This window comes from Manis javanica, chromosome 12 (assembly GCF_040802235.1).
Source record: "Manis javanica isolate MJ-LG chromosome 12, MJ_LKY, whole genome shotgun sequence".
In the NCBI taxonomy this organism is placed as follows: domain Eukaryota; kingdom Metazoa; phylum Chordata; class Mammalia; order Pholidota; family Manidae; genus Manis; species Manis javanica.
The window spans coordinates 66,468,143-66,485,113 of NC_133167.1; the positions used below are offsets into that span (position 1 = coordinate 66,468,143).

General features: G+C 38.3%; 1 protein-coding gene across 4 annotated transcripts in view; it reads right to left on the minus strand.

The window, feature by feature from the left end:
- Positions 1 to 4,778: 4,778 nt before the first annotated feature.
- LOC118969894 (uncharacterized) overlaps positions 4,779 to 16,971 on the minus strand; it is a 102,554-nt gene continuing 90,361 nt past the window's right edge. The window contains exons 7-8 of one of the 4 annotated variants that reach the window (XM_073218750.1): positions 13,807 to 13,969; positions 4,779 to 9,451 (exon numbers count right to left, since the gene is read on the minus strand). In XM_073218750.1, coding sequence (XP_073074851.1) covers positions 13,854 to 13,969 — 116 coding nt within the window. In that variant the 3' untranslated portion in view covers positions 4,779 to 9,451; positions 13,807 to 13,853. Of the gene's footprint in view, positions 13,970 to 16,971 lie in introns of all 4 variants that reach the window. The other 3 variants (XM_073218749.1, XM_073218751.1, XM_073218748.1) reach the window with 3 other exon arrangements.

Here is a 16,971-nt window from a genome sequence, read left to right on the forward strand (position 1 = left end):
ATGCTGAAAAAGCATTTGACAAAATTCAACATCCATTCATGATAAAAACTCTCAGCAAAATGGGAATAGAGGGCAAGTACCTCAACATAATAAAGGCCATATATGATAAACCCACAGCCAGCATTATACTGAACAGCGAGAAGCTGAAAGCATTTCCACTGAGATCGGGAACCAGACAGGGATGCCCACTCTCCCCACTGTTATTTAACATAGTACTGGAGGTCCTAGCCACGGCAATCAGACAAAACAAAGAAATACAAGGAATCCAGATTGGTAAAGAAGAAGTTAAACTGTCACTATTTGCAGATGATATGATACTGTACATAAAAAACCCTAAAGACTCCACTCCAAAACTACTAGAACTGATATCGGAATACAGCAAAGTTGCAGGATACAAAATCAACACACAGAAATCTGTAGCTTTCCTATACACTAACAACGAATCAATAGAAAGAGAAATCAGGAAAACAATTCCATTCACCATTGCATCAAAAAGAATAAAATACCTAGGAATAAACCTAACCAAGGAAGTGAAAGACTTATACTCTGAAAACTACAAGTCACTCTTAAGAGAAATTAAAGGGGACACTAATAAATGGAAACTCATCCCATGCTCATGGCTAGGAAGAATTAATATCGTAAAAATGGCCATCCTGCCGAAAGCAATATACAAATTTGATGCAATCCCTCTCAAATTACCAGCAACATTCTTCAATGAATTGGAACAAATAATTCAAAAATTCATATGGAAACACCAAAGACCCCCAATAGCCAAAGCAATCCTGAAAAAGAAGAATAAAGTAGGGGGGATCTCACTCCCCAACTTCAAGCTCTACTACAAAGCCATAGTAATCAAGACAATTTGGTACTGGCACAAGAACAGAGCCACAGACCAGTGGAACAGATTAGAGACCCCAGAAATTAACCCAAACATATATGGTCAATTAATATTTGATAAAGGAGCCATGGACATACAATGGCAAAATGACAGTCTCTTCAACAGATGGTGCTGGCAAAACTGGACAGCTACATGTAGGAGAATGAAACTGGACCATTGTCTAACCCCATATACAAAGGTAAACTCAAAATGGATCAAAGACCTGAATGTAAGTCACGAAACCATTAAACTCTTGGAAAAAAACATAGGCAAAAACCTCTTAGACATAAACATGAGTGATCTCTTCTTGAACATATCTCCCCGGGCAAGGAAAACAACAGCAAAAATGAGCAAGTGGGACTACATTAAGCTGAAAAGCTTCTGTACAGCGAAAGACACCATCAATAGAACAAAAAGGAACCCTACAGTATGGGAGAATATATTTGAAAATGACAGATCTGATAAAGGCTTGACGTCCAGAATATATAAAGAGCTCACACGCCTCAACAAACAAAAAACAAATAACCCAATTAAAAAATGGGCAGAGGAACTGAACAGAAAGTTCTCCAAAAAAGAAATACAGATGGCCAAGAGACACATGAAAAGATGCTCCACATCGCTAATTATCAGAGAAATGCAAATTAAAACTACAATGAGGTATCACCTCACACCAGTAAGGATAGCTGCCATCCAAAAGACAAACAACAACAAATGTTGGCGAGGCTGTGGAGAAAGGGGAACCCTCCTACACTGCTGGTGGGAATGTAAATTAGTTCAACCATTGTGGAAAGCAGTATGGAGGTGCATCAAAATGCTCAAAACAGACCTACCATTTGACCCAGGAATTCCACTCCTAGGAATTTACCCTAAGAACGCAGCAATCAAGTTTGAGAAAGACAGATGCACTCCTATGTTTATCGCAGCACTATTTACAATAGCCAAGAATTGGAAGCAACCTAAATGTCCATCGGTAGATGAATGGATAAAGAAGATGTGGTACATATACACAATGGAATACTACTCAGCCATAAGAAGTGGAAAAATCCAACCATTTGCAGCAACATGGATGGAGCTGGAGAGTATTATGCTCAGTGAAATAAGCCAAGCGGAGAAAGAGAAATACCAAATGATTTCACTCATCTGAGGAGTATAGGAACAAAGAAAAAACTGAAGGAACAAAACAGCAGCAGAATTACAGAACCCAAAAATGGACTAACAGGTACCAAAGGGAAAGGAACTGGGGAGGATGGGTGGGCAGGGAGGGATAAGGGGGGGGAAGAAGAAGGAGGGTATTAAGATTAGCATGCATGGGGGGGAGGGAGAAAGGGGAGGGTGGGCTGCACAACACAGAGAGGACAAGTAGTGACTCTACAACATTTTGCTAAGCTGATGGACAGTAACCGTAATGTGGTTGTTAGGGGGGACCTGATATAGGGGAGAGCATAGTAAACATAGTATTCTTCAGGTAAGTGTAGATTAAAAATTTAAAAAAAAAAAAAAAAAGAAAGAAAGAAAGAAAAGGGGGATTACTCCTTAACAGGATAAAACTATTGGTAAATCAAAGATCAACGCATGCTTTAAATATCCTTAATGTTGATCACTTAAAGGGTGTCAGATGATCAGCTATGGAGGTACTCTTTTCTGATAATATTCCTTTCTCTTAATTAAAAAAAAAAAAAAAAAAAGCAGTTACTGTGTGCTGACCTCCAATGAGTTCTGCACAGTGGTATAGAGGGCATGTCAAAGTGTGGGCAAAGGGTCTGTTTGTTTCTACGCAGAAGATCAAGGCCTAGCTTGGATACCCAGAAAATGAACTAAGATACGATATGAGGAGGAGCTTCCGGCATCAGCACTCTCTGGAGGACTCGTGCCGGGGGATGATCATCAAAAAGCCTCCACAGGGATCCGGACGATGCTGCGGTTGTGGCTGCATCCAGCCCACCATCTCCTGGACTTGCCATAAGAAGGAGGAGGGAGATGTCTAGGCTGGCATGTGCATACAGTGAGACAACGAATTTGACTGGATCTGTACTGTTGGAACTCAACCAGGAGTTGGGAGGGGTGCAAGTTGTAGCACCCCAAAATCTCATGACTATAGACTATCTATGGTTAAAAGAACATATGGGATGTGAACAGATCCCAGAAATGGGCTGCTTTAATTTGTCTGATGGTTCAAGTACAGTTGGAAAATATCCATCATATCATAGATAAATTTTCACAAATGCCTAGGGTGCCTAAATGGTTTTCTTGGCTTCACTGGAGATGGCTGGTAATTATAGATTTGCTTTGTTTATGTCACCGTATTCCTATTATGTCAATATGTGTGTGCAAATTAGTTAGTAGTTTAAAACCTATACATACTTAAGGTACTATACAAGAAGATATGTCAAAGAAATAATCAATCCTCCCAAGTTTCCTTCATATGCTACATCTATAGCTTTTCTTCTTCCTTCCTAATTACAAACTTTAAATAGAATTCGTGCCTCATATCGAATTTACCGAGTATCATAATTCCTCCAGGTGGTAAAGATACCTCGAGACAAGTGCTGGGCATAGAAGCCACAGGGCATAAATCTGCAAAGAAGTAAAAAGCTAACCTTTGCAAACAATATGGCTTCTCTCTCACTTACCAACTTTACATTTCCCTGTATGGCCCCGGAAGATGACTGGTTAGCCAGAGACGGGTAAGATTCCTCAAGGGAGGAACAACCTAAGACAGGCACAGTCGCAGGGGGGCCATCAGGTGAGAATTTGGGGGTCAACAGAGGTGAGGCTCAGAACCTCACCCCCCCTGCTTTGAGAGAAATCTTCTGCATCCGTGGATGTCTTGCTGCCCTTGTCTAGCCTGGATTAATACTTAGTCCATAGGCACACACCTGATCATCTGTATCATCTACATTTGCCTTCTTACAGCACTAAACTATGTTTTCTACCTTTATCTTGCATCTACCTACCACTTCAGCATTTTATTAAAAATAAAAATAATAATAATAATAGGAGAAATGTGGGATCAACATATAAATCAAGTACAAAAATCAAATGAATATTCATATTTGACCTGATGGTTTAAAGGTCATATTGCATGATCAAAACCGAAAGTTTCTGTGATGACTGCCCTTGTACTGTTCACCATGTAAGAATTTATTCACTCTGTAAGAATTCGTTCACCATGTAAGAACTTGTTCGTTATGCTTCAGAAGATTGGAGACTGACGAGAATTAGGCTTGAGATGGATTAATGATTGTACATTGAGCATTGACCCCCCTATACTGAATTTTATTGTTGTTAACAACCATTTGATCAATAAATATGAGAGATGCCCTCTCAAAAAAAAAAAAAAAAAAAAAAAGAAGTTTATTCATTTTCTCTTAACTTCTAAGGCTTAGAGAGTAATTGGTTCCTGAAAATAATCTTCCCTAAGATTTAAAAGAAACAGATAAAGAGAAAAATGATGACTAAGAAGAGAGACGTGCTGACAGATGAAGCCTTTGATACCATTATAATCCTCCTTTCTACAGTTACTAGTTTAAATCCTTCATAGTAACACATTCATTTCTATAAATACTATAGTGAGAGAGAGGGAAAAAGTGGTTTATGGAAATGCATACACCAGCATAAATCTAGTGTATTATAGGAAAATGCTTGCTTAGTGCATAGGTAATCATCGAGAGCTGGTATGTGTCCGGAAGGAAATCAAAATGAATACTCTGATACATGACTGTATTTATACTTCCAAGTAGTATGTCCAGCCAAAGGAAAAGCATCCTAGCAAAATAAACCTCCTAAAAGTATTCTTAAATTACTTTATACTTCTTTTTTGGGAGATAATGCCTTTGGTGTGAACGTTAAGAAAAATGCATAAATATCTCTTTTTCCTTAAAAGAATCTTAAAGTAGGATGCAGCCTGAACCTCTTTGGGTACTTCTGCATCGAGAGGCAGCAGTCCTGACTGCCCTTTATGCTGTGGTGAAAGGCTCGGAATCATGGTATATGACCACCTCACACAATGGGTGCCATGGATACAAGCACTGCTCTTGCTCCCATCACGGATGACACTAACACCCGACAGTCCAAACGCCGTGCTTTGTCCGAGGCATTTGAATGTATTGATCACTTTCATCTTCAAATCATTTTAGCAAGGAAGGTCGGTTTTACTGTCCCTATATTAGCATTGAGGGAAGCACACGCCCAGTGAGGTGAAATCGTTTCCTGAGGTGCCCTGGCATTAAGGAACAGAAGTGTGTGATGTGAACCCAGTACTCTCCCTCTCTCTGAAACCTGTGGCCTTAGCCACTACATGTACTTCACTGCGATTACAAAAACATTTTTATACTTAATACGGATCACAATATTCAGCTACGAAAGCATAGTCAAGATGACCTTATGGAAATGATATGGAGAAAGCCAATGCATATACCCAGTGACTACATGTCAAAAAATTATCTATACTAAATCTTTTCAGTAATTCCCATCTTAACATTGAATTCTGAGGGGAGAATTTTTGCTGAGATGTCAAGTGCTGTCAGTAGGAAGAGCAGTTGTACTAACTGCGTTTTTACACCCTAAAGCACTAAGAAGGAATCCGGCAAAATAGTTTTACACTCAACAGCATGGGGCACATTTTATTAAATTTTAAGGTTTCGGACAATTAACAATTTTTTATCCAGGTATAATTTCTAAACAGTTACGTTTTATTCATCTTGGAAAATCTACCTTTGTCAAAAAAGGAACAGATTATTTTGATGTACAAAATTCACCTGACAAATGTCACTGTTTACATTTTAGCTTTTGGCATTAATAAAAGAATTTCAATGGGTGTTTCAAGTATTGGGATCTCTTCTGACTCCAGGATTTCACAGAATGAGAAATGGATTGTTAGAGAAATCTGAAGCTTGTATTAAAAGTTTAATTCACTGAACAGTCAAAACAATTGTGGGTGAGGAAAAGAAAGAATATTTTTCCTCATTAAACTTTTCCATAGCAAAGTGTAATAAAATAACATTTGATTCCTATGCTCCTTTGTCATTCAGAAATTATACATCACAAGGAGATTATTCGCTTTCGGTTAATTTCTAATGCTTAGAGACTAACTGGTTCCTGAAAATAATCTTTCTTAAGATTTAAAAGAAACAGATAAAGAGAAAAATGATAACTAAGAAGAGATACATGGTGGCAGATCAAGCCTTTGCTACCATTATAATCCTCCTTTCTACAAGTTACTAGTTTAAATCTCTAGCAGTAACACATTGATTTCTTGAAATACTATACTGATAGAGTAAAAAAAGTGGTTTATGGAAACACATACACCAGCATAGAGCTAGTGTATTAAAGGGCTAAGCCTTCTTAGTGCATAGGTAATCATCGATATCTGGTATCTCCCTGGAAGAAAATTAAAACGAATACACTGCTACATGACCTTATTTATAGCCCCAGGTAATAGGTCCAGATATAAAAGCTTTCTAGCAAAATAAACCTCCTAAACGATTTTTAAATTACTTTATACTTCTTTTTTGGGAGATAATACCTTTTGTGTGAAGTTTAAGGAAAATGTTTAAATACCTCTTTTTCCTTAGAAAGTAGGATGCAGCCTGAAACTCTCTGGGTACTTCTGCAGCGAAAGGCAGCAGTCCTGACTGCCCTTTATACTGTGTTGCAAAGCTCGGAATCATGGCATATGACCACCTCAGACAATGGGTGCCATGGATACAAGCACAGCTCTTGCTCCCAACACTGATGACTGTTACACCCGACAATCCAAGTGCCGTGCTTTTTCCGAGGCATTTTGAATGTATTGTTTACTTTCATATTCATAATCATTTTACCAAGGAGGGTTAGTTTTACTCTCCCTATATTAGCATTGAGGGAATCACATGCCCAGTGAGGTTAAGTCGTTTGCAGGTGCCCTGGCATTAAGGGACAGAAGTGTGCAATGTGAACCCAGTACAGTCTCTCTCTCTGAAACCTGTGGTCTTAGCCACTACATGTACTTCACTGCGATTATAAAGACATTTTTGTACTTGATACTGATCACAATATTCAGGCACGAAAGCATAGTCAAGATGACGTTATGGCAAGTATATGGAAAAAGCCAATGCATATACCAAGTGTCTACATGTCAAAAAGTTATCTATACTAAATCTTTTCACTAATTCCCATCTTAAACATGAATTCTGCAGGGAGAATTTTGCTGAGATGTCAAGTGCAGTCAGTAGGAACAGCAGAGGCCCTAACTGCGTTTTTACACCCTAAAATACTAAGAAGGAATCTGGCAAAACCGTTTTACGCTCAACAACATGGGGCACATTTTATTAAATTTCGAGGGTTCACACAATTAACCATCTTTTATCCACGTATAATTTCTAAACACTTATGTTTTATTCATCTTGGAAAATCTACCTTTGTCGAAAAAAGGAACAGATTATTTTGGTGTCCAAAATTCACCTGAAAATGTCACTGTTTACATTTTAGCTTTTGGCATAAATAAAAGAATAATTTCAATCAGGGTTTAAAGTATTGGGATCTCTTCTTACTCCAGGATTTCATAGAATGAGAAATGGATTGTTAGGGAATTATGAAGCTTGTATTAAAAGTTTAATTCACTGAACAGTCGTAACAATTGTGGGTGACGAAAATAAAGAATGTTTTTCCTGAATAAACTTTTCCAAAGCAAAAGGAAATACAATTTACATCATTTGATTCCTATGCTTCTTTGTCATTTAGAAATTATACATCAAAAGGAGTTTATTCGTTTTCTCTTAATTTCTAAGGCTTAGAGAAAATATTCTTTTTAAGATTTAAAAGAAACAGATAAAGAGAAAAATGATGACTAAGAAGAGACACATGGTGACAGATTAAGCCTTTGATACTATTACCATCCTCCTTTCTACAGTTACTAGTTTAAATCTTTAGCAGTAATACATTCATTTCTTGAAATACTATAGTGAGAGACAGGAAAAAAGTGGTTTATGGAAACACATACAAAAACATAAAGCAGGTGTATTATAGGACTAAACCTGCTTAGTGCATAGGTAATCATCAATATCTGGTATCTCTCTGCAAGAAACTCAAAACGAATACACTGCTACATGACCTTATTTATAGCCCGAAGTAGTAGGTCCAGCCATAGGAAAAGCATCCTAGGAAAATAAACCATCTAAAATAATTCTTAAATTACTTTATGCTTCTTTATTGAGAGAGAATACCTTTGGTGTGAAGATTAAGAAAAATGTTTAAATATCTCTTTTTCCTTAAAAAGTAGGATGCAGCCTGAACCTCTCTGGGCACTTCTGCAGTGAGAGGCAGCAGTCCTGAGTCCCCTTTATGCTGTGGTGCCAGGCTCGGAATCATGGCATATGACCACCTCACACAATGGGTGTCATGGATCCAAGCACTGCTCTTGCTCCCATCACAGATGACTGTTACACCCAACATTCCAAGCGCCATGCTTTGTCCGAGGCATTGTGAATGTATTGCTTACTTTCATCTTCATAATCATTTTACCAAGGAAGGCTGGTTTTACTTTCCCTATATTAGCATTGAGGGAATCACATGCCCAGTGAGGTTACATCGTTTCCTGAGGTGCCCTGGCATTAAGGAACAGAAGTGTGTGATGTGAACCCAGTACTCTCTCTCTCTGTAACTTGTGGTCTTAGCCACTACATGTACTTCACTGCGATTACAAAGACATTTTTATACGTGATAATGATCACAATATTCAGGCACAAAAGCATAGTCAAGATGACGTTATCCCAAGGTTATGGAAAAAGCCAATGCATATTCCAAGTGACGCGGTCCAGCCGTGCCTAGTCGAGGAGGTCCAGAAGTGCGGAAGGGTGGCGAAGAAAATAAAGAAATACAGAAAGAACTGGGAGGGCTGACGCTCCCGCGCGTTGCCAGCAAAACTTTATTGGAGGTCCAGAGTTCATATAATGCTGTGGGGTTACATGATTCCAGGACATGGCATTATCCAATAGACAATTAAGCACAGTATTGACGTCAGCAGTAGCCGGTCAAAGGTAGGCACAGCAGGGTTCCGTCAGTTGGTCATGGAATGCGTAAATAGGATGTTCTTTGTTCTCCATTTCTGCCACATCAGCAAGTGGGGGAAGGGTATAGCCAGCTCCCAACATCTCCCCCTTTTTTATTTTATAAGAGGGTGACTGTGCCTGTCTTAGGTGGTCCTGGACGACTCATCTGGACTTACCCGTCATTGGTACCCACATTCCATCATGAGGGCCCTGTCTTAGGTTGCCAGAGGTCTCCAAGACACCTACCCGTCATTGACTATCCTGTTCCCTTCTCAGTATCTGGCATCAGGGGGTGACTTTTCAGCTGAGACATATGTAGCTCTGCACCAAGGTGCAGAAATGCTTTTAAACTCATTTTTAGGAAACAAGGCAACAAGAACACAATTAGAAACATACACACAATGGCTGCACATAATGGTAACAGAAAATAGCACAAGTCTTTAGAACTTATGATTTACAAGTGGGGGGGCCATCTGCAATTTCAAATGATGCAGGTCTCTTAAGGCTTGCCGGATGAGTTTCCACATGCTGCGAAGGACACAAGGCCCTAGTAACACCAACAAAAGCCATAAAATGCTTAGGGTTAAGAGAGGTGCGACAACATGCCAGGGACTATTCAGGGGGTCCCTGAACAAGTCTTTTATCTGATTTAATCTATCAGATGCAGTTTTGGCTGCAAATAAGATATGATTTAAATAGTTCTGTGGTGGACGGGGATATAACTCCCCGTTTTTTGTTTTTTCCAAATGAGCTTTAAGGGTGCCATGGGCACGTTTTATAGTGCTTTGCCTTGTGGATTATATGGTATCTTAGTTTTGTGGGAAATATGCATTACATGGCTGAGATCGAACATGTTGAAAGACAGACATAACTTGAATATATATATATAGGTTTTAACAAACTACTAGTTAAATTGCTTACATACATTAACAGAATAGGAATACAGATACATAACAAAGGCAGACTTGCAATTACAGTTATCTCTAATGAAATTTTAAAAACTAGTTAGATAGCTTAGACATTTGTAAAAACTTAAAGACAATATGAGAGATATTATCTAATTGATTTTGGGTAGTTTGAGAAAAATCAGACAAATTGAAACAGCACATTTTTGGAAATTGTTCACATCTTACATGCTCTTTTAACAGCAGACAGTCCACAGCAGTGTGATTCTGAAGCACTGCAGCTCGCAATTCTCTCAGTTCTTGGTTGAGTTCAGATAGTACAGAAACAGTTAAATTTGTTGTTTTGCTATATGCGCAGGCTAGCTTAGATATCTCTTTTAGCATTCCAATGACAAGTCCTGGAACTGGCAGGAGGAATGCACCTGCAACTGTAATAGCCGCAGGATCTGAAAGTTTCAAGTTTTCATGACAATCCGATGGCACAGCTCGGCCATAGTGGAGAACCCATTGGAGACTACTACACAGGAAGTGTTGTTGTTTCAGAAAAGGAAATATTATCAGAAAAATGTACCTCTACCACTGATCATCTATCACCCTCCAGAAGATCAAAATTAAGGATATGTAAAGCATGCACCAATCGTCAACTTGCAACTTCCCCCCTCTTTGTATCAATAAATAATGTTTAAGAATAAGATGACAATATTCAATGAGAGCTTGACTTATAGAATTGTATGAAATGCCTGTGTTATGAGTGATGTTATATAGCTGACAAATGTATGTAACACAGAGGAGAGGTAAACTGGAGTGTTGTCAGTCAGCTTAAGAGATAAAGCTTAAAACATTTTATCAGCAACACTTGAAACAAGAAGCTACAAAATCATTTTTCTTTAGTTTACTTAATTTTAGGTAACTAGTACTCAATTTGCTGAAATCTAGTTCTTTACTAGTTTAGTAGTAATTAAACAGTGATTATAAACAAGAAAAGATTTACAAATGACAATGGTTAAAGATTTGATGAGAACTTACTATAAGATAGTTGACATATGGAAGTTTGGATATTTCTGTAACATAAAACACTCAGTAATAAAATCGAGCATTATTCCTTTTGACAGCACTTTTTAGGTAAGTATATACCAGGTAAATAAGCCAAATTAGTCAAATATTTTCTATGATTAGGAGAAGAAATTCTACTGATATGTTCCAGGGGCCCTCTGGAAAATATCAGAGTTAATTGAGAGGTAAAAATACCTTTTTAAAGTTTGGTTTTGGGAAGCTGTCAAAAGTTTTTAAGGCACTTGCCTAAATAGAATTATAGTTATTGAATAACACTTATTATTTAACTAGAATGATAATAAGAAAGTTTAAAAGCAAATGCAGAAGGTTACATAGTTGGTAACACTTAGCTTAGTCTTTTTAATATTAAGATCTTATTTTCTTAAATACTCAGACAATTCATTAAGACTTTAAGCATAAGAAAGTGCTTTAATAAAAACAATTAGAGAACTCTTTGCAATCTTTCAATATTAAGAGCAGACTAACAGTTAAAGAATACATTGTCTTTCCAACTTAAAACAAAACTCCAATTTTGCTGTGTACTCGATATCAAGACTCACTTGCTTTAATTTCACATAGCATGATTATATCTGTAAGAATATAGTAATTTATTCTTCATTTGCTCCATGGTCCCAAGCACATAAGCCAGTGAGAATTATGCCTGGGCTTGCCTGGGGCTTGGCTGGGTTTATCCCGCCTTATCTCTAAACATCTTGACCCTCCCCCAAACAACAGGCTGAGCGGATCTGCCACAACAAAAGGCACCACACTGCTGCACCACACTGCTCTCTCTCTTTGTCTCTGTCTCCCTTTAAATAAATAGCTGTACTTTAGAACAATTAACTTTCTTTTACTCTCAACAAAACTAATTTCCATTCTTTATACTTTCTCTTATTAAAACACATCTTTAACATACTAAAATATTTTCCTTATTATATCAAGTAGTTTTCATTAGAACTTAAAACTATTTGATACTTTAACTTTCAGTGAACACTGAAAAATAGGCCACTGTAAACTGTTACACCAGCATTCTTCAGATTGATACATTTACGAACATATTTTATCATTTTTGGAAATGTGCCTTATAGCACAATTTCTTATTAAGCACAAAATATGTCTATATAACTTAGCAAACTTTAAGAACTTCAGTTACCACAAAAATTCTCAGGCTGTTTGCAGATATATACATTGTTATAGATTAATACAGTATTATTATTAAAAAGTTTATTTGCTACACTTGTTTACTTATTTTTAGCAACCATGCTAAATTACTTATAAAACTTTCACCACACATCAAAGTCAAGCCTTTCTTCAAGCATTTTCTTGAAATATTTAATAGGTAACATTAACTTAAATGACTTTAAGTAAACTGTGGCAGCTAATAACTATAAGGACATGTCCATTTCAGTTAAGCGTAAATTAGCATTAATGCATAATATTTTTATTAGCTTTTCTGGAAGTTTTAGAATGCCCAATTTTCACAAGCGCTTGTTTTTAAATCAATTTTATTAATACCTTATGGAGGTAGAAAATAATTTTTTTTTTGCTACACACTTAGACACACAAACATACAGACCGAGATATAATGACTACAGTTAGCAACACTTTTCATATAAAAACATATACACAGACAAACTGACATAAAGATTTGAGTTTATAATATTCAATGGTCTTCTTTCTTCTTAGTTTATTTGATTAAAAGTACTACAGTTTTCAAGAATACACTCTAAGGGCAAGCAGTTTACATAACTGGGTGAAGGTTTAGACGGCCCCAGACTAACAGGGCCGATGAAGGTTCTGAACTGATAGGGACTGTGTGTGTCCAGGGGGCTGGAAATGAAATGCAAGTACAATTCTAGCTCCAGTCATTTAAAGCCAGGCTGTATTGCAGAAGATAAATTTCTTCTATCTCAGGGAGTTTAGTTTAAGACTTCTCAATTCTCAAAGATAATGATGAACTTAATAAGTAGAATAGATGTTCACTAAAAGAATTTAGAAAACTAGCTCCATATTGTAGTAGTTCATGGAACTTTTGACTATTTTCTTCCCTTGTGGCAAAATATATTTAGCTGCATAACATTATATTGCATACTTCTTTTAGGGGCCAAGCCTCTCTTATCAGAGAGTTTGTACTGGGGCCAGGTTTGTGTGCAGAAGATAAGATACTTCTTTTTAGAGTTTAGGGATTGAACTGCTCTCAGTTAGTTTTCCTAGTTTGTTCTGCCCAAGCTTTAGTCATTCCTCAAGAGGCCCCTGCCTGTCTGATAAATTCAGGGACTGTGTGACTTTTTGCTACTAGAGCCCTGATCTGAGTCACAAGCTTGTTTGGCTCCCCTGGGGATGCTGAGGAGGAAATGCTTAGCTCCAGGATGACTGCCTCTAAGGAAAACATTTAATAGAATTCACATGTTGATCTGAGGGTTCAGCTTAATAACAGGCTCTGTTTACATTACAAAGGAGGCTCTGTAACAGGCTCTGTTTACATAACACAGGCCTAAGAGGACTGATTTGAATAGGAAGCAAGGTAAAACAGCAATCTTTAAGGTCAATGATAGCCATATTCCGGTCTTTTGGAATCATAGCCGGAAAAGGGAGGCCTTGTTGTAAAGGTCCCATAGGTTTAAGAACCACATTAATTTGCCTTAAGTCATGTAAGAGTCTCTAATTAAGGTCCACAGGCCAAATGTGTCCACCAGAACCTTTTTTGGATCATGGGTAGAATAATAAGATTGAAGTCCCTTTCCTACCTCATTCCACAATTCTATGTCTACTGCCCTTCTTCCGGGAACTAAGGGCACACTTTCTCAATAAAATCTAAAAATCTTTCTAATTGGGGTTTCCCTACTTTAATTCCTCTGGCAGCTAACAACCTCTTTAGCCCGCAAACATATAACTGCTTGCTCCCTGCCTGTCCCGTATTGGACTCCCAGAAAAATTCACTTACCACGTCCACGTTTCCTGCACGCCTCTTCTCTTGTGTGTCTTCCCTGGTTACCCTGGCCAGGAATTTCTCTTCTCGACGTGGTGGCCCTCACCTTCTCCCTCTCCTTCAGGTCCCTGTTGGGGCACCACTTGATGCAGTCCAGCCAGGCCTAGTTGAGCAGGTCCTGAAGAGCAGAAGGGGGCAGCGAAGGAAATAAAGAAAGACAGAAACAACTGGGAAGGCTGACACTCCTGCACCTCACAAGCAAAACTTTATGGGAGGTGCAGGTTTTATATAATGCAGTGGGGTTACATGATTCCAGGACATAGCATTATCCAATAGAAATTTAAGCACAGTTATTGACATCAGCAGTAGCCGGTCAAAGGTAGGCACAGCAGAGTTCCGACAGTTGGTCATGGAAAGCATAAATAGGATGTTATTTGTTTTCCATTCCTGCCACATCAGCAAGTAGGGCACGGGCATAGCCCGCTCCCAACAACCAAGAGTCTACATGTCAAAAAATTATCTATACTAAATCTTTTCAGTAATTCCCATCTTAAATATGTATTCTGAGCGGAGAATTTTGCTGAGATGTCAAGAGCAGTCAGTAGGAACAGCACTTGTACTAACTGCATTTTTACACCCGAAAACATTAAGAAGGAATCCGGCAAAACAGTTTTACACTCAACAGCATGGGGCACATTTTACTAAATTTCAAGGGTTCAGACAACCATTTCTTTCCTGGTACAATTTTTAAACAGTCATGTTTTATTCTTCTTGGAAAATCTACACGTGTCAAAAAAGGAACAGATTATTTTGGTGTCCAAAATTGCCCTGACAAATGTCGCTGTTTACATTTTAGCTTTTGGCATTAATAAAAGAATAATTTCAATGGGCGTTTCAAGTATTTTGATCTCTTCTGACTCCAGGATTTCATAGAATGGGAAATGGATTGTTAGGAAAATCTGAAGCTTGTATTAAAAGTTAATTCACTGAACAATCCAAACAGTTGTGGGTGAGGAAAAGAAAGAATAGTTTTCCTCAATAAACTTTCCATATCAAAAGGAAATACAATTTACATCATTTGATTCCTATGCTTCTTTGTCATTCAGAAATTATACATCACAAGGTGTTTATTCGTTTTCTGTTAATTTCTAAGGCTTAGAGACTAATTGGTTCCTGAAAATAATCTTTCTTTATATTTAAAAGAAACAGAGAAAGAGAAAAATGATGACTAAGAAGAGAGACATTGTGACAGATCAAGCCTTTGCTACCATTATAATCCTCCTTTCTACAGTTACTCGTTTCAATCTTTAGCAAGAACACATTCATTTCTTGAAATACTATAGTGAGAGAGAGGAAAAAATTGGTTTATGTAAACACATACACCAGCGAAAATCTAGTGTATTATAGGACTAAGGCTGCCTAGTGCATAGGTAATCACTGATATCTGGTATCTGTCTGAAAGAAACTCAAAATGAATACACTGCTACATGACCTTATTTATAGCCCCAAGTAGTAGGTCCAGCCATAGGAAAAGCATCCTGGCAAAATAAACCTTCTAAAACTATTCTTAAATTGCTTTATACTTCTTTTTTGGGAGAGAATGCCTTTGGTGTGAAAGTTAAGAAAAATGTTCAAATATCTCTTATTCCTTAAAAAATAGGATGCAGCCTGAACCTCTTGGGGCCCTTCTGCAGCGAGAGGCAGCAGTCCTGACTGCCTTTTATGAAGTGGTGCCAGGCTCAGAATCATGGCATATGACCACCTCACACAATGGGTGCCATGGATACAAGCACTGCTCTTGCTCCCATCACGGATGACTGTGACACCCGACAATCCAAGTGCCGTGCTTTGTCTGAGGCATTTTGAATGTATTGTTTACTTTCATCTTCATAATCATTTTACTAAGGAAGCCCGGTTTTACTGTACCTATATTAGCATAGAGGGAAGCACACGCCCAGTGAAACACGCCCGTTTCCTGAAGTGCTCTGGAATTAAGGAACAGAAGTGTATGTTGTGAACCCAGTACTCTCTCTCTCTGAAACCTGTGGTCTTAGCCACTACATGTACTTCACTGCGATTACAAAAACATTTTTAAACTTGATACTGATAACAATATTCAGCCACGAAAGCAGTCAAGATGAAGTTATGGCAAGGTTATGGAAAATGGCAATGCATATACCCAGTGTCTACATGTCAAAAAATTATCTGTACTAAATATTTTCACTAATTCCCATCTTAAATATGAATTCTGAGGGGAGAATTTTTGCTGAGATGTCAAGTGCAGTCAGTAGGAATAGCAGTTGTACTATCTGCGTTTTTACACCCTAAAACCCTAAGAAGGAATCCGGCAAAACAATTTTACACTCAACAGCATGGAGCACATTTTATTAAATTTCAATGTTTCAGACAATTAACCATTTTTTATCCAAGTATAATTTCTAAACAGTTATGTTTATTCATCTTGGAAAATCTATCTTTGTCAAAAAAGGAAGAGTGGAGGCAAGATGGCAGCGTGAGTAGAGCAGCAGAAATCTCATCCCAAAACCACATATACCTATGAAAATATAACAAAGACAACTCTTCCGAAAATAGAGACCAGAGGACACAGGACAACATCCAGATCACATCCACACCTTTGAGAACCCAGTGCCTCGCTTAGGGAGTAAGATACAAACCCCGGCCCGGCAGGTCCCTAGCACCTCCCCCCAGCTCCTGGTGGAGGGAGAGAGGTCTGAGCACGACGGAGAAGGAGCCCAGGACTGCTGAACACCCAGACCCAGCCATCCGGACAAGAGCGCAGACACAGTGCAAGCGCAGGGCCCTCGATACTAGGGAAACAGGGCAGCAAGAATGGTGAGTGGGTACCGGAGGCTGGTGCCCAAGGACAAAAGAAAAGTGAGCGGCCATCTTTTTTTGTTGTTGATGTTGTTCTTGTTTTGTTGGGGCGACTGCTTTTTGGAAGTTTTAAAGGGATAAGGACACCAATACTAGGATAACAGGTCAGCAAGACTGGTAAGGGGGTGTCGGAGGTTGGCACCGGAGAATAAAGAAAAACGAGCTGCCATTTTTTTTTTTCTGCTTGTTGTTTTGTTTTGGCAGGTGGTTTCTGGAAGTCTTAAAGGGGCAGGGCGGGACACTTAGTCCAGAGGTTGGGAATCAGGGATCTCTGGGCACTCGAAT